The sequence below is a fragment of the Juglans microcarpa x Juglans regia genome, chromosome 8S, assembly GCF_004785595.1.
Source record: "Juglans microcarpa x Juglans regia isolate MS1-56 chromosome 8S, Jm3101_v1.0, whole genome shotgun sequence".
Taxonomy (NCBI): Eukaryota; Viridiplantae; Streptophyta; class Magnoliopsida; order Fagales; family Juglandaceae; genus Juglans; species Juglans microcarpa x Juglans regia.
This window is the reverse complement of record NC_054609.1, coordinates 8561945-8581417: the sequence shown is the minus strand read 5'-3', so window position 1 is coordinate 8581417 and position 19473 is coordinate 8561945. Positions and strand designations below refer to the sequence as shown.

Genomic DNA, 19473 nt, shown 5'->3' with positions numbered 1-19473 from the left:
TCACCAGGTGAACACCCATTTTATAGAAAAATCAACCCTTAGCAAACACATAATGGACTTTGTCCAACATTCTCTAATTTGTAAGTGTAGGTGTAGAAGAGAATATAATGTTACATTTAAAAGGAGGTATTACAAAAAATTACTTTTCAAATTGATGTATCTCGATATCATACATGAATTTTACTTTATTGAAATAGAATTAGTTTTATAATCTAATACATCATATCAAATTACGATTAGTTGTTTTGTTTGAGTAATTATCTCTATAGACCTAGCATTTATCAACAACAAAAATGTGAATGAAAAGGAAATGGTGGAGAGGTAGAATTCAGTATACACAAGCTAGCAATGCATATCCTTTATTCATATTTATAAGTTTCATATAGAAGACAATAAGCTAAGTACAATCATCACGATCTTAATCATGCTCTCATAGGAGAGAAAGCAAAGAGGGACGACTTGGCGGCCTACTGCTCGACAGTGAGTGAAAAATCTCCTCTCTCTTTCCAGTTGCCACTTCTCTCTTCTCCTGTCCTCTTCCTCTCCCTTCAAATCTTTCCTTAGTTTCATAAGCTCCTGCTAGCAAAAAGCTGCTGCACTCTCCATATCGAATGTCCATTACAATACTCATTTTGGCTTCCATGAGCTTATCCTTAGCTGCCCATCTTTGTATTTTGCCTGAAGTAGTTTTTGGAAGACTCCCACTTCTAACTAGAACCACATATCCAAGTTCAACCTTCTCTTCCTCCAAAACTCTTTTCCTGATTCCTTCACATAAGCTTCTCAAAAACCTAACATCATGTTCCGTTCTCTGCAACTCAGCGACAAGAACAACTGTGTCTGAGATCTCGAATGCTGCAAGGCAACCTCCTCTGAGAAACTTCGGGCAACTCTTGTAAGCTGTAGTCTCTATGTAATGAGGATGGAGTTCTAAAGTATTATGTAGTTTAATTACGTCTGAACATCTGCCTGTCACAAAGAGATACCTCTCTTCTCCTATGACAATTCCTCGATCGCCTGTTCTTACAAAGCACTTGCTATTCTTACTATTGAGTCTCGCTTGAAACACCTTGCGAGTTAAGAATGGGTGGCCGAGGTAGCCGGAGGCATTGCTGGGGGATGAAACCCAGATCTCTCCTTCGATACCATCCTCGACTGGCTCATATGTCTCTTCATTCATGACAATAATGTCCATGTCCTCCTCTTCATCTTCACACCTTAAAGCCAATCTTGCAGCAGGCAGAAGCTTGTTGTGAGTTAGAATGTTTGGAAACATTGGAGAATTGCCATTATTGCCTTTCCACGCCGTTGAAACGAAGGTGCAATTCTCTGCTAAACCATACGATGGAGCAATACATGACGGGCTTAACCCAAAAGGCTTGAATACATCGACAAACTCTTCAACTGACGCCCTGTAAATGGGTTCGTTAATGATGATTAAGTTCCTCAAACTCCATAGATTAATGGGTTGGCTTTCTTTGTCCATCCCACCACGCTTAACCACAAGTGGCAACGTGAAAGATGGAACTGGAGTACATGTTGCCTTGAACTCGGAAATCAGCTCGAGCCATAGCCTTGGCCTTTTAACAAAAGCGCCGGGTGATGATAACACACATGTTGCACCGGAAACTATGGTCAACAACAGAAACATAAGGCCACAATCATGGTATTGAGGCAGCCAGGAGACAATCATACTATTTGGATGAAGATCGTAGGCTTTCCTCGCTGTCCTTACATTGTGAGCAGCAGATCCTGCCGTGACAAGCACTGGCTTCGGAATCCCAGTTGCACCAGAAGTGTACTGAACTAAATACACCTCATCTGGTTTACAGCCATTATACCCCGAAGAAGACCATTTTGAATCTGAACTTTTATCTTTGATATCGTCTGTGGAAATCCACTTGAGGCTTAGCAACATCTGGGCAAGCTTCTTGTCAATGGAGGATGAAGAAACGTAACGTTGAACACTTGCAATGTAATCTCGGTGAGCTATAGCAGCTTTAGGCCTTGTTTGGCTGAGAACCCTTACAAGATGGTGATAGTTTTCTTTAGCAAAAGAAGGGTCTGGTGGGAAAATGGGCACAGTAAGAAGGCCAGCCCTTTGGCACCCAAAGAGGAACTCAACGAGTTCAAGTCCGGGTGAGCATAAGATTACAACAGTGTCACCTCTCTGCAAAGGAATCAATAGCTGAGAAGAAATAGACTGCACAGAATCATGGAGTTGAGCATAGGTGAGAGTTGTACAGTTTTGTGCATGGTTCGAGTGATCATCATCATCCTCGACCCAAATGAAGGCCGGCTTCGACAGAAAGGCAGGTAGATTTGCCCAAATCGGAAGGTAGAGATCGACCACAGGTTGGTCAGGGAAAGATAGATCATAGTTTTCGTGGTTCATGTTGTATATATGTTTCTTTGTGTTTATGATTGAGTTGGCATGCATTTCCGTTGTACGTCTTTATATAACAATAAATTATGGGTGCATTAGTGAAGAAACAATGCTTTGCTTTCTCTTTTTTGTTTATGAAGATTTCGAGAGTACAAAAAGATATTCGAGCAGAATATCCTACTCGTGAATGACCTGTTCGTTCGCGGAAAAAACGTCAATTAAGATATTGAGGATCATGTTCATACTTCGTTACTTACCATATGTTGTTTCTACGAGGCTATTTATTCGCATATTATCCAGCCGTCTGTCCTATTATATATATATTGCAACATGTTGCTATCCCAACATGATTACGTTGCAGAATCTTGGATGAGCACATTCCAAATATGCTTTGCAAAATTTACATGTATTGCCAAATGAATAGGAAACGAGATTGGCAGATATTGAAACTTATATATATATATATCTAGCTAGCTAGCATCATTTGTCATATATATATAATATATATGCATGCATAGCACCATCTAGCTAGCTAGCATCATTTGTCATATATATAATATATATATATATAAATATTTTTTTTAATTCCTCAATCACGTGTACGTGTTCGTGTATTCATACGCATATATATGCTTTTACTAATTTGTTAAGCTTCAATGAGTTTTCTTATTGACCTTTAGTTAATATCAGTTTTATTGATCTTCTTGTAGTACTACTTCCTATATATTACCAATACAAGAAAAGTTAGACGTAATGTATTTACAAAGTTTCTCCAAATGTTCGAGCGAGCACTTGAAGTGCGCTGTTACATACGCTTGAATTGTACCTCCTGTGATACTTTAATGTACGTAGGAATACCGTACTAAAACGTTCGAACGTATACATTGATACATTTGGACGTAATATCATTTCAACGACGTTCATGAGTTAATTGAATATAAAGTTCAAATGTTTGAACGTATAGTACTCAAATATTGTTTTTTTTTTTTTTTTTTTGATAAGAGCCGATGGTCACATATCCAATTGTGAGCCTGTCCCAAATTTATTGATCAACTCTTACTTATGGCGGAAGAAAATCGTGGTTACAAACCCAAAGCCTGAGGCCTAAAAAATAAAAAAAAAAAAAAAAAAAAAAAAAAAAACCAAAACCCAAAAAAACCAAATAAACTTAACCACAAAACAAATGCCACAAAAAACCTACAAAGCAGCAACCTGCAAAAAAAACCTGCACGAACATAGAGTAAGAAAGGAATTAACCAAGTGCAAAAAAGGCATACCTCAAGTCAAAAAACTGGCACATATGGCTCACTATCAACATCTTCGAATTTTCCATATGTAAGGGAGACCCCCACTATCCAGCCGAATGTTACCTCTAATGGAAAGAGCCAACTCAGATAAAGAAAACCATGAGCCCGTTAGATCATTAGCACCCATTTTAGCTAAGCCATCCGCAACCGAATTACTTTCTCTATAACAGTGAACGAGAGAAACATTAAGTCCAGCTAGTCGACTCTGAATTTCATCCCAATAATCTTCCATATACCACAGGCCACATCTCTGATTCTTCAGCCAGTTAAGCACTAACATGGACTCAAGTTCAATCTCCACAAATAAAAAACCCAGCTAACTAATGTGCCGAAACCCATGAAGTAAACCCATCAACTCTGCATAATTGTTAGAATTATGCCCTATGGCTACGGCAAACCTACAAACCAAATCACATTTTTCATCACAAATAATGTCTCCCGCACCCGAAGGGCCCGGATTACTAGAGAACAACCATCCACATTCAGCTTCACCCAACCTTGCTTAGGATGCTTCCACGTAACCGGAATAACAAACTCATTTCTCATGGTATTTAAAGGCATATTAAAACATTTTAAAATACCTTCATCGCGTCGAGTGAGTGAATTAACATCCTTAAGTCTTAAAGCAATTCAAGAAACCCAATATTTTATGGAACACCAAACCTGTTGGACCGATTCCATTACTCCTTCCATTCGGGCCTTACAACGACGCCCTCATAGCCGCCTAGTAATGATGGCTAGAAGGAGTTCCAATAGTTGACCAGGGCGGTTAGAATTTTTAACCTGTCTATACCAACACTCCAGCCTCTGTCTCCATGAACAACCTTCCAACCAAGGAACTCCAAGAACCACCGAGCAGATATGCCAAATTTTTTCAGCAAAATCTCCTCTTGCAAGAATATGGTTAAGATATTCATAAGTATAACTAGGGCAACAATCACATCTGGAAGCAATAGGAATGCCAATTTTGCGAATTCTGTCATCCACAGGAAGACAATCATGTATGGCCTTCCACAAAGTTATCGAAATTTTTTTGGGAAGAGCATGATGCCAAACCCATTTTGCCCAAGGGAAATTAGGGCTACTCAGGCAAATACAATTCCATGCGCTCTTAGTAGAGAAATTTCCGTCAGCATTAGGAAGCCATATCAGCATATCTTGCCCATTTTTTACCTGACCTAGTTGCAAAATAATGTCTTCAGCTTTTTTATGACCAACCAACCAAGTAAAAATCTCCATATTCCAACCCAACCCAGTTTTACAATCTTTCAACTTAAGATTTAGCTTATCAGAAATCTGAGTATTGTCACAAAGAGGGGCATCATCAGCCCACTTATCATGCTAAAAAAAGTGCTTATCGTCGCGAACTTTCCATTTAGAATTAGCTTGCACTAAAGGAATACTTTGCAAGATCATCTTCCAGAAAATCGACCCTTTCTTAGGATCCACCATAGAAATATGGCTATCACCAACATATTTAGCATGAAAAAAATTGGACCAAAGAGATGTACCTTGTAACAGGTTCCAAGCTAACTTCATGTAAAGCGATGTCTGCACATCTTGAAGACTACGAATACCCATCCCACCTTCCGAAATAGGCTTACAAGTATCCACCCAAGATCGCCATTTTTTCTTGACTTTACCATCTTTAACACTCCAAAAAAAGGTGTTGATGATTCTTTGAAGTTTCTCAAGCACAACTTTAGGCGTCCTTAAGATAGAAAGGCTATGAACTGGAATACTTTGAAGCACATGTTTAATGAGAATCAGTCGTGCCCCACTAGATAACAATCTGGCTTGCCATCCCTCCAATCTGGACTGAATTTTAGCAATTAGGTCATCAAAATGAACTATCTTCAGTCTTCCTGAAATAATAGGAACTCCCAGATATTTAAAAGGGAAAGTCCCTTCCGTAAAACCAGTGAAATGAAGGAGAGCTCGACGTCTTGAAACTGAAACCTTCGAAAAACTCGCCACCGCGTCAACAACCTCATTGCCCACTATGTGCCAACAAGATTGATAGAAGCCCGACCCAAACCCGTTAGGACCAGGGCTACTATCATCTGGGATGAAGCAAAGAGCCTCATAAACTTCCTGGGAGGAAGGAGCACGAGAAAGGAAGTCATTTTCACCTCGCGAAATAATTGGTTGGACCAAACCCTCCAGTGTCGGGTCATCATGGCAAAGGCCAGCCTCCAGAAACTGTGAGAAATAAGAAATAGCCCCTTCATGAATCTGCTCTGGAGAGGAGAGAATAGTTCCATCTGCAAGTTTCATCTCTTTCACCTCTTTATGCTTATGACGACTGACCACACGAAAGAACATAGAAGTTGCTTCACCCTTTTGAATCCAACCTTGTTTAGCTTGTTGGGCTAATCATTTTTCTTCCCTATCCAACCAAACTGAGAGCTCCAATTGAGAGGCAACGAGATCATCCTCCACGTCTTCTGTGTATTCAGATTGTAATCTGGCCTCCAATCCCTTTATTTGATCCTCAAGCGCTGCTATACGGGTATCAATCCTCCCAAAAATATGCTTGTTCCACTCTCTCAAAGCGATTTTCAGTCATTTAAGTTTACTCATGAGCAAATACAAACTTGAGTCCCCAACAGCATTACCATTCCAAGAGTGCGAGACGCAATCAAAAAACTGAGCATGTTATACCCACATTTGCTAAAATTTAAAAGAAGGATAGCCATAAAGAATAAACTGATTCTCCAACGAAACCGTCATCGGGGCATGATCAGAAGAAGTACGAGCCAAGTATTCAGACTTAGCATCCAAAAAAATATCAAGAGCCGTTGTATTAAGAAAACAACGATCAAGTCTCACCCAATGCCTAGATCTACCAGAGTGACCATTACACCAGGACATAGAATTCCCACAGAAAGGCATATCAAGGAGACCACAAGAACCCACCCAACCATTAAACTCCTCCATAGCCAAAGCCGATCTTGGCCGACCCCTCTGCGCTCTAAATCATTCCTGATAATATTAAAATCCCCAATCACTATTCATGGTAAATGGTGAATATTATCAACCATCAACGAACCCCACAATCTTCTACGCTCCAAATAGGAGCATTTTGCATATACAAAGGTAACTCGAACAGCATTCATATTATTAATACGAATTGTCAAAAATTGATCCCCCATACACTCAACAACAAGATTTAAATCTTGAGCCCACAACAGCCAAAGCTTACCTCTGTCATCAACATTAGAGCAACAACAGTCAAACCGAAAACGATCACGCCACATATCTAATCGAGAAGTACTTACCATTGGCTCAGCAATAACAAGGAGTTTAGGATGAAGCTTCGAAACCAATTTTTTGAGACGCTTTCTCGACGTTCCAACACTTCGAGCATTCCAATACAAGAAAGATGTCTTCATAAATTAAGACAGGAGGGCTTATTTACCACCCTAGAAGAACCTCTTAACTTAACACATTTCCCCTTCTTTTTCTTGTCCAACTGAATATCTGAATCCAAGGCCACAAGATTATCTTTAGCTAAATGTTCTAAGGCCTCTTCCGAATCAAAATCTGAGCAAGTGTGACCATCTGAGCAATAATTCATACGTTCAACCTCCTCACATATAGGGTCGCATCCTTCCTGGGCAGGGACTTCAGATAGCGTCCTTTGAGCGTGATCTTCTGTGTGCCTATCCTCCATTATGGGTGTAAGCCCGACACTTTTCGAGACTGCCATATTAGAAATAAGACCCGTTGCCAACTCTTCTTGGACTGTAGCCAGACGCAAACCATCATTTCCTTCTAAAGGCATAGAAGCAACCGTCTGCCCCTCCTTAAGAACTACCACCTCGTTAACTGCCATTTATGCACTATTTGATATACCATGCTCAAACTGATCTGAAGCTGGATTGCCCCTAGATAGCAACTGAAATGGGATGCCAAGCCCTCCCTCATTAACAGCCTCTTCCTGTTCTGCTGGGTCAGCTTCAACCTCTCTACCGTAAACAACAACCGTTTGGTCCATTTCCGGATTCTACAATAACTGATCATCTGGAATAATTTATGTAGCAATCAACAGACTCTCTCCCACCTTGCTAGATTCACCCTTTTGAACAAAACTTGCACCCTTAGATTCCTTGATAACCCAGGCCTAGTCCGACTTTACCTTGTCTTTTGGTTCCTTCGGATTCACAGTCCGTTTCTTGCCTTCCCATTTACAAGTCTTAGCATTATGGCCTTGAACGTGGCATTTTAGACAATATGCCGGCAACGTCTCAAACTCAATAGTTTGGTAAAAACTTTGAGGATGTCGGGGGGTACCAATCCACAAAGCTTGAATCGGTTCTTTAGTAATATCCATCTCTAAACAGAGTCTTACGCCATCTGTACGAGTAGCGCATCGAGTAGGATTGTCCCGCTTAAGAAATCTACCAATTGGAGCTGTAATGCTGCGAAGGAATGACTCGTGATAAAAGTTTGGAGGTAAACCTGGCAACATGATCCACACCGGCAAACAGACAAGTTCTTGATTTTCTTGGAATTCAGTAGTCCAGTGAAAAACTCTATATGGTACGCCATTGATCTCACAGTTCTCACAAGCGAAGGCCTTAACAAAATCTTCCTCCAAAGACAGACGCATGAAAACGCTCCGCGGCCTACTCATGGATGAGACAATCGGTTGGTTCGACAGACCCCATCTGGCTCTAATGAATGCTCTAATGGAATCAAGAGAGGGTCTTTCCCGAAGGAATTTCAACACAAGAGAGTACAGAAAAGGTATAGCCGAACAGTCCAATTCATCCTTGGAGAAGACAACACATACCTCTCCATCAACGGTTTTGTGAGAGCGGAAGGGTACCACGACTTCAGGGATTGGCTGAGGGGTCTCCAGGACCATGTCTGCAAAGGATCTGAGGCGAGGAGCAGCCACTGAAATGGCCTGTTGGCCTTCGGCGACAGCCATGCAAGAAAAAAGCCCTAATCGCTCACGTAGAGAGAAAAAGGGCAAAAAGGTCTAATAAAAAAGAATAGTACTCAAACATTGTAAACATAGGAATATGCAGGTAATTTAACATTTGAATGTGGAATGAATGATATTGTTCATATACTAGGTTTTAAATTAGGTTAATGTTCAAAGAAGGTATGTTTACATTCGAACGTGGCACAAATACATTCGAATGCCTTATTGTTACATTCGAATGGATTCATTTACTATATTTTATTTTCCTTTTTACATTATTCAAATCATGTGATGTAATAAAAATATAAACATAAATAATTTTAAAAGTGAAATAAACACTTGCAAAGAGAGTTCAAAAGAAAAGAGATCGTAAACAAACAATGATGATTTTTTCGAGAACTGCTACAAATACAAAGAGATTATACAAAATAAACTCATAAACTAACATAGTTTCATGAAATCTGTTAGATCTACTTTATAATAAAAGGAACTTTACAATCTGATGTACCTCAACAAGCCACATCAGTTTGTAGATTTACTTCTGTATAACCTCTTTGTGGCTAAAGTATTTTTCATCTCATATATATAGTTCCCTACGCTACGTAATGAACATATAGCGAAAATATACAAGAAAACTGGACTCCACTACGTACTTTGGCATCAGCCTTAAGGATAAGTCCTCTTAAATCTTAATTATTTATGACAACCCATTTACTACTAGGACTCTATTACTCTAATATTGCGTGATTCTCGTTCTACATGCTTGACGTCCACATGCATTTAGCTACTAGCTAGTACCTATAACATACACAAAATAATCGGACGAATTGCTCGTATATATTGTCCTGAAATGTTGCATTAATTGGACCTATCAACTTTCTCATTTAGCATTTCTAAATAACGTAAGACCCTACAACACAATTGCTTTTAGTGATGGTTGAGAAATTGTGACAGTCTCTAAACCGTCACTAAAAAGCCTTTTCTGTAACGATTTCTAGAAACCGTCACTAAAGACATGAGATTTTTTTAACGTTCCAACATATGGGAAATTTACGTTCGAAAGTCACATATACGTTCGAACATTGTGGCTACTTACGTGCGAACGTGAAATGTTTTGACGCCAACGTTCGAATGTTAGTAATTAACGTTCGAACGTGAAATGTTTTGCGCCAATGTTCGAACGTTAATTACTAACATTTGACCGTTAATTGTAAATTTAAATTAAATATGACTCTAATTTAAAATTTATGTGCTTTTTATAGTGCATAATTTGTGAACAAGTCTAAAAAATTGACTTGTATATATTTATATATACACAATTTGTAATATATAAATATATATTTATGTTTATATATATTTGAAGTGCAGTGATTTAGTATTAAAGTTGGAAAATATAACATTAAAGAAGATTGAGAATTGAAATTAAAAAACTATAGAATTATTAAATAATATTTTTCTTTACATATATTAAAAGTAAAATACAAAATATAATCAAATTTGGTAAACAACACTCAAATGATAGCATTGCTCGCAAAATTCGAACTTCGTACCTCTTCAATCAAGGTATCAACCTTGTCATTGAGGATACCTACATGATTGGTGATCTCGGGGATAGACGCCTCTATAGCCGCAAGCGATTGATCGATTTTACGATCGATATGCACAGTCAGCTGTGAGATCACCGCATCAACCCAAGCAGGCCCACATCTCCCTTAGATGTACTCGGCTACTGCTGACTACTACTCCCCACATGATCTGGCTCAGGTTGCGTCGGAGGAACTAGATCCTCTACAGGGGGTGGCTGACGTCCCCTCGCCTGTCTAATGCCACGTCGATGCATGGTCATGTCGAGGGGGTTCATCTGATCTTTGGAGGATGACTTTCAACTTCATCCAAATATATGACTTTCAACTTCATCCAATCTAGATGCATACTATTCATAAATATATGACTTTCAACTTCATTCAACACTATCGCACACAAATTTTTACATCCTCGACATGAGCACTTAATGTAACCATAACTATCAGCAGAGGCCCGTACAGCTGGGACTCACTTAATGGACACCTATATCAATGTCTGAACATACGTACGGCCCACTTCATAGCCACAAACGCAACAAATGAAGGTACGCAACTACAACGTGATCACCAAGCTAGCTAGCTAGTCAGTCCTCTATATATTTATTACTTGTAACACAATCATGGAGGATGTTTGAACATTACTTTGAAAACAAAAGGGATCGATCCTCTCACTAAAACTGCATTTCTATTTACTGATCCAATGGCCAGCCCCGTCTTTAATCTTTACTTAAATTAAGATCCTAAACTTATAATTTTCTTGTTAAACATATTCAATAAAAATTCAAAAACAATAATCACAACAACAACAATATTCTTACAACAATATTTCTAAACATATTAATTTATCAATGAACACCATAAATTCACAAACTATTCACAAAATTCACAAACAAATGCATAGAATAGATCCGCTCTAACTGTCCACCGTCGTGCTAGTTCAAGGTCATTCCACCGTCTTGCTGAAAAAATGGTAATTAAAAAATTATAGAATTCATTTATTTTTCTAATATTCTTTTATCTAAGTACTAACATTATCTTTTTAAAAATGCTAATGTCGCTTTGTTAGAAACATGATGACCCTGAAAACGTTTTTCTCATTCATATCTATGCTGCTGCTCATACTAATGAGCATGGTGAGTGGATGGATCTTGTCGCTGCAGATAATTACGTAAGCAGTGTTAATTTTGTTAAATAAATTATGTAAGATGTGAATAATTTATTTTTTACTTCTATTTCTTTTAATACGTTACTTATTAACGATCATTACCTTTCAAATTGCAGGAAAAAATGATGGAGATGCAATCAGCTTCTGATGAATCCTCTTCTAGTGACATAGACATATTCACCCAAGTGCTCGGGCCGCAGTTTAGTATGGCAAGAGGTTTGAGACGATCTATCAAGTATAGATGCTCATCCTCCTCAACCTCATCGGCTTTATAAATTAATAATCTTACCAAAGATTTAGAAGCTGCACGACGTAAGAATGAGTATATGAGGTCAAAACAGCAAGAGTTAGAGTCTCTCTTAAAACAACAGTCTCATTTAGAGATGCGTTTGCAAGACCAACAGAGAGACCAGGAGGAAAGAATACGTAGTGAAATCTAAGAGCAAGTGCAACGGGAGATGATGGTGCAAATGGAGCGTGTTATGTCGTTACAACAGAATCGCAGTGGGCGAGGAAAAAAATAGAAATAAATTTTATCAGTAGTGGTGGCTAATTTTAATATCTAATTTTAAAATTTTATAAGACATTGTTATTTGTTAATTGATGGCATGTAATATGATACAATTGGTATGTTTTTAAATTTTATGAAATTAGTATTTCTGATCTGTACGTTCGAATGTAAAGTAAAAACATTCGAATGTTAGTTCACATTCGAACCAATGTTTGAACGTGACTACATAAAATTGTATTGTAACATTCGAACGTAGGCCTCTACTGTTCGAACGTATTGACCCTTAAACGAACAAAACATTCGAATGATTAAACAATTAACGTTCAAACAAACCTCCGAACGTACCACTTGCATTCGAACGCTCCTTCGTTACATTCGAAATAACGTCCGAACGTTAAACCCGTTACATTTGAACATTGGTCCATTAACGTTCAAATGGAAATTCAAACGTTTATTATAATTAACGTCCAGACGCATAAATGTTCGAACGTAAATATGATACGTTCGAACTATAATCAACGAACGTCAACTTCTCTCATTCGAACGCCAATCGGTCAGGTTGCCGTTCAAACATTCAATTGGACGTTCGAACGTTACTTTCTGTGACAGTTCTCAACCGTCACAAAAAAAGGAAACGTTTAAACGCTCAAACGCTCAATCAAACTGAACACCTCCAACAGTAAACCGTCACCAATTGATTTCTGTGATGCACATGAGGTGACGGTCGTGGTGACGGTTTCAAACCGTCATCAAATATCTTTAGTGGTGTTTTGACAATTTTTTGTGACAGCTTCCTCTATCACAAAAGATGAATTCTATTATAGTGAGGTGAAGTCATGAGGACGTACAGCCAGTCCTCTAAAGATATCAAGAGAGTCCCTACATGATTAATGCATGCATCAATGTGTACATCAACCCAAGCAGGTCGTATCTCCCTTGTAGCATTGCCTAGATCACCCTCATTAGTAGGTTGGTGGTGCAAGTCCACCGGAGGCACACCCTCTCGATGCGCCTAGTCTGTCATATATCTCCAATAGCATATGGACAATAATTAGGACTACTTGTGCCCTTTTAAACGTGAAATCTTAACGAGAGGCTTAATTCGAAGTTAAGGACTATATTTAGGTTTTATTTGGATGTTGAGTTGAGTTAAATTGAGTTCTTTATGAATAGTAGTCAGTTGAGTAGTGGAGGGAGTTATGTGAGGCTCATCTAAACTGAGTTTAAAGTGTGTTTGGATGTTAAGATAAGTTTAATATTTTTTTATAGGAAATTGAAAAAGGTTGTGGGTCTCACGTATAAAGATGTTTTAAGTTGAAAAAGGTTGTACGTGCATGGATCTCAAGTGTAAGAAGGTTTTGAGTTGGAATGAGCTAATTTAGTAATTTAGAATTTAGTGTTTGGATGTCAGACTCAGTTTAAGGTTAGACTAAACTCAGCTGAGTTTGAGAACCAAATGCAACCATAGAGTCATATTTTTGTGAGTTTTCAAAGTTTAAAGTTCTTACTTAGAGTTTTATTGCTTTATGTATTGCAACTTCATGGTATCGTTTTAAATATGGAATTTTCAAATTTTTAAAATGAATTTGAACTCAATTTTGGACATAAGAAGGATGTTCATATTGTGAATGAGTTGATGTCTTCATTATTTCGGCATCACAGGAGTACGTAGGTGACATCCTTGCATAAATATCGGCTCGATGTCACTAGAAGATGATTTCGTAGAACTAGACTACAACTCAATCATTGTCTTGCAAAGAAGAAAGTGACTAGTAAAATAAATAAATAAATAAAACAAAACAAAACGATTGATAATGAAATAGTTTTTTTCTAAATTTCTCAATCATGGTCACATCATACACTTGAATGAGGAGAAACTCGCGTTTTTAAAAAGGCCAAATTAGTAAGACTTACGTATGGCTTAATTCACATATTTTCCCATAAAAATACGATCATTAATTACTTTTCTTAATGCAAGACGTTAGAAAGACCTTGAATTAGTTCGATAGTGGATTGTCAAATTTGATCTATTTTGTGCAGTATTGATGGGGAACTCAAGTGCTGCATGGAAAAAATAATAAAGTTAAATAGACGTTATGAATTAATAATATAATTTAAATGTTTTGAAGTATCTTGAAAAAAAGCAATTAGTACTTGATATTCAGTACTCGAGAAAAGTTCGCGAGTCTTCTTTTACTCGTCTAATTCATTTCTTATAAAGGTTTTTGCATTACGTACCTCTTCTAACTTCCCAAATGTACGCGCGTCTTAAAGTGTTCATGACGCCTAGCTAGCTGGAAACCAAGTTTGATTATGTGAGAGGACTAGAACATTTTTTTCAACCATGCATGCTGGTTCCACTTCCATGGCATCGAAGTCTGGAGTGAAAAACCTTACCAAAGACTTGGGCGCTAATTGGCAAGAAATCGACCAAATGAAAGGAAGAAGATCTATTGTTGAATTTGTTGTCACTACAAGAATGCTGGGCTTTTGCCATGAATTCTTTTCCCAATACAGACGGTGGTGGCAAATAATTGCCGAATCACACGAAGGCCGTTCATGGAAAATGAAACAAGCGTTTTCCCACAAAATTTAGTCTGCAAGTAAAATTATGTGGGGAAAAAAATTTTTTACGGCGAAACAGGGTTTATTGTGGCGAATTTTGTTCGCCACAAATTGTCTGGGAAAATACTTGATCCGTTCGTGGGTAATAATTTTGTTACGACGAAGTTATTGACTTTTTGCGGCGACCATTTGTCGCCTCAATTAAACGAAAGATGAACACGCGGGCATATTAGTTAATACGGCCGCGTTTTCCCTCTTTCCCTTTCTTCCCCCAATTCCCCCACCCCACCCCCCGTCGCTCTCGTCTCTCTTTCTCCCTACGATTTCGACCCGTAACATCACGGCCTGTCTCTCGCAACTACTACGACCCTCTACCCCCTGCAGCGAGACCACACGCAGTCATCTAGAGCTAATCCCCCCACCCATCGCGACCTGACCCAGTTTGCTGCCCTTCCCCAACCACCTCCTCCTGTCGCAGTCCAGTGGACGCACTAGGTCGACACGGTGAGCCTCTCTCTCTTCTCCCTTCCCCTTCTCTCTGTGTAATTTGTAGATTTTCCTGATTGTGTAATTTGTTAATATGTGTAATGTGAATATGTGAACTTTGTGTTGATTCTACCCGGTAATGTGTAATATGTGAAATTTGTGAATCTGTGTATATGATTGTGTAACATATTGTGTAATTTGCGATTATATGGTTGTGTAAAATCTGTCTATGAAGAGGATGATATGTGGTTGTGTAAAACATATTCACATAAATTTCGAAGAAATTTATGATGCCTTTGTTCTGATTGAAAGCTTATATATGAGGGACCTCACCCAATCTCATATTATTTTCTGTTGGTGGTCTGCTCTGTTTCTACACGTTTCCACTAAAGACAGATCCTTAAACCATTTTGCATCATTATTACTTCCTTTATTTCAGTAGCTTTTGACATCTGCTCCAACATATCTGTATCTACTGAACTACTCATTGAATTCTAATCTATTTACTTCATTGTCCTCTTGCAAGTCTTCACCAACTTAGTTCAACATTCTGCCCTAAGCCACACAACATGTTAAATCACCTCCCTTGCCTTAGACCCCTACAATCCTATATATATATAAATTTGCCGCAATTGAAGAATTCAACATTATTTTGTATGGTATCTTCTGAATGTTCTTGTGCCAGAATTTTTCTTTTATGTTGCATTTGAATTAATTAGCCTATGTGAAGCCCAAATCTTTGAGGTCTTTATTTCTACGTTCGTGTCGAGTAGACTATATTTTAGGTACCAGATGGTATATTCCCTTGGGAGTGTAATTTGCCAGTTCTGGTCCTTGCAAGGTGGTTTGGACTGCTTTTATTAAGTTGTGTTATGTGAGAATTTTATGATGTGAAGAAGATGCTTACATAGTAAGATAATGTGTACGAGGATGGTGAGACTTATATTTATAAAACTCTTATGCTTTAAGGTTCCAAGAGAGGCCTGCCCTTTATTTACTTAATTCAGTTGAATTCACTGGTTTGTTTTGTTGCCTATTTGGAAAGGAGCTTATTAAGTTGCTACTTCAGATTTACAAATTTTGTACTCTAGCCTCTCTAATAAAGAGAGGTTATGAAGGCAGTCAAGTGGGATTGAACCTGCCATTTGGGATTGTTATAAATCATGAGTAGTTTTTTTTGTTCACGGTAAAGAAATTAAGTGATATGTCCACAAAATGCAAAATATTGAACCCAGGGATTCTCTTATATAAGATTGTGTTTATTTTGGCTAATACATGGGTCACAAGATTCCTTTTTTAAGCTTTCTTACCCTTTTTTGTGAACTTCTTTTCCATGTCTTTGTTAATTAATTCAAGTACTTGCTAATATGTTCAAAAGAGAGAGCACAATCTGAATTTCCTCCAATAATTTATTTGTTTCTTTCTTTATCTTATGGTTATATATGGTGTTCATGTCCCATGCATAGAAAGAAGAAGTGTTCAAAAATTAATACTTTAACAATTAAATCTTTAAATGGCCTATATATCCTTTATTGCTCTATTAGGAAAACTAAATTTGAATAATAATTAGTAATCAAGTTAAGTGTGGTAACTTTTGTTGTATAATTTATTTTATTTAGGCATTAAATAGGATATATTAATATTCTATTTATTATTTTAACTTAATGATATATTATTTAATTTTTCTTTCATGATAACATAAATGAATGGATAATGTGGTTTTATAACAGTAGTTGTCATTTAATAATAATATAGTGGGATAGTTGATGATATGATTCCATGTGAACAAAATTTCATTCTTTGAAGTTATATGGAGTGGATATTTTCCATTAGGAGCAAAGCTCTATTCTTTTGAAATAAGACATTGTATATAGTTTTCTCGAACTGGTTTTAATATTATTATTACTGAAGTCAAACATTATAAAGATTTTCTTTGCATATTTTTATGGTCTATTTGGCACCTTGCATTTGGGTTTAAGAGATCTAGGATATACTCCAACCATGCTGTTTTTTGAACGAAGAGTTGAGATGGTGTCCTTTGGTGTTGAGATAGTCTCTTTTGGGGTATGGAACACAAAACCTATTTATGATTTCGTAGAAGTTTGGATCATCATACATGCATTTAGGATTGTTTTTGTCGCAATAAGTTGTTTGTTTGGTTTATGCTAGTCCCATCACACTACTACAATCTTGCTAGCTAATATGATGTTGTAAATAGAATGAAGTGTGTTTAATCGCATTAAACTATCGAATGTCCAGAGCTTGATTATAATATGTTCTTAAATTTTTTTTTTTCCCACCAGTACTAATAACACTACTTTTGGAGCACGGAATTACATATCAAATACCTCTATTCAAACATGGAAGTTTCATTTACATGGACATGTCTATTTAGTATTACTTGTCAAATAAAATACTTGCTTAAGCAGCTATTAATTTGGATAGCTGCCTCAAAATCTACTTGGCGCACATGGACTGAAAAATGGGGAAGGCCAAAACACGGAAATCACTCACCAATTTAACAGTGCATCACACAAGAATTCACGGTCCAAATTGGCATACGTGCCAATTTCTAAACTTCCTTGTTCACCTCTATCTAACCACACCCCACAATTTGATTTTTACACCTATTTTAGAGTTGAATATTTTTGAACTCTTTGACTTATCTACATATATGTGGGTTATGTAATCACAATAACTCCACTATAACAAATACTGCTTAATTCCTTCAAATACCATGTTACCCACCAATTCTATCATAGCTATAAGCATGATAATAATACACAAAACTATGCATATTTCCTTCCGAGTTATTGAGATACAAAGCTGGTCTCTGGGGTATGGAAAGACTAATATTATTAATTTTCTCTTCGAAGGTCATTGCATAGTGTGCAAAACCTATCCTAATTAGCATTGAACAGTAGCTGGGCAGTTGCATATGATGGATAAGTCTTGGATGCTTATTGAAGACAGATTGCATTCCACTGAGTATGATGAAGGTGTTAGGAGATTCTTAGCCATGGCACAAGTTCATGCAGTGACAACTGATCAAATTAGGTGTCCATGTAGGAGATGCCGGAATAGAGCTTTTCACTCTATTCGTATTGTGGAAGATCATTTGTTTTTAAAAGGGATTGATCCAACCTATACGGAATGGATTTTCCATGGAGAAGAGGATCCGATCCTAAATTCTACATTCTCTGATGAAGAATTTGATGATGCATCTTCTTATAATCACTACATTGATGATGTCGACGAGATGTTAGATGACATTCGTCATGGGTCGTTTATGGATGAGGAAGGTAGCAATGAAGGAAATGCAAATGATAATTATCAACCCTCCACCTCAAATGCTCCAACCAACTATAATTTCGACGAGTTGGTTGCTGACGCACGACAACCACTTTATCCTGGATGTGCTAAGTTCTCGAAGCTATCATTCATCGTCAAGCTACTTCACATCAAGAGCATAGGTGGTTGGACAGTGAAGTCCTTTGACATGGTGATCAAGCTTTTGCATGATGCATTTCCCGACGCTCTATTTCCAGATTCATATAACGATGCTCGTCGCTTAGAGCGTGGCTTGGGCTTTAATTATGAAAAGATACACGTGTGCCCAAATGACTGTGTGTTGTTTTGGAAGGAAAATGCATCGTATAATGAATGCCCTAAATGTAAAGCATCTAGGTGGATTGCAAGCACAAGTGAGCAGCGGATGATACCACAAAAGGTTCTTCGATACTTCCCCTTGAAGCCACGCTTGCAGAGGCTGTTCATGTCAACGAACACAGCCCAAGCCATGAGATGGCATAAAGATGCACGTGTTGACGATCCAACATGCATGCGACATCCAGCAGATTCAAGGGTATGGAAAGACTTCAACAACAAACATGTTGCCTTTTCCCATGATCCTCGCAATGTTAGACTTGGGTTGGCGAGTGATGGGTTTAACCCCTTCAATAATATGAGTAGGCCGTACAGTATTTGGCCGGTACTACTTGTGCCCTACAACTTGCCCCCTTGGTTATGCATGAAAGATCCATACACCATGTTGTCGTTGCTAATCCCTGGCCCTAAGTCACCAGGGAATGATATTGATGTGTTCTTGCGTCCTCTTGTTGATGAGTTGAAGGAATTATGGGAAGATGGTATTCGGACGTTTGATGCGTACAGTAGACAAATGTTTAGCTTGCATGCAGCACTACTTTGGACTATCAATGACTTTCCCGCATACGCCAATCTTTCTGGGTGGAGCACGAAGGGCAAGTTGGCTTGTCCTTCATGTAGATCTGACACAAATTCACAGTGGTTGGTATATGGGCGAAAGCACTGCTATATGGGGCATCAACGGTGGTTGCCACCAAATCACAGTTGGAGACGGAAAAAGAACTCTTTTAACGGGTGCGAAGAGCATGGACTCCAACCATCAAGGGTCGAGGGAGAGGATTTGGTGGCACAATTACGTGAAGTTGCACATGTTCAATTTGGCAAATCTACTTCGAAGAGGAAACGAACGCCGAATCAACTAAATTAG

General features: G+C 38.0%; 2 protein-coding genes across 2 annotated transcripts; one reads left to right on the top strand and one right to left on the bottom strand.

Moving 5' to 3' along the window:
• Positions 1–334: 334 nt before the first annotated feature.
• On the bottom strand, positions 335–2549 carry LOC121244022 (long-chain-fatty-acid--AMP ligase FadD26-like). The gene has a single exon (XM_041142069.1). It carries the CDS (start codon positions 2438–2440, stop codon positions 431–433), a length of 2010 nt encoding a protein of 669 aa, XP_040998003.1. The 5' UTR covers positions 2441–2549; the 3' UTR covers positions 335–430.
• Positions 2550–17880: 15331 nt separating this feature from the next.
• On the top strand, positions 17881–19473 carry LOC121244194. Its single transcript, XM_041142217.1, has one exon. It carries the CDS (start codon positions 17881–17883, stop codon positions 19471–19473), a length of 1593 nt encoding a protein of 530 aa, XP_040998151.1.

What these genes read in the sequence shown, in the direction of transcription:
- LOC121244194 (XM_041142217.1), top strand. Translation starts at nt 17,881, where the DNA reads ATGGATAAGTCTTGGATGCTTATTGAAGACAGATTGCATTCCACTGAG.
- LOC121244022 (XM_041142069.1), bottom strand. Translation starts at nt 2,440, where the DNA reads ATGCATGCCAACTCAATCATAAACACAAAGAAACATATATACAACATG.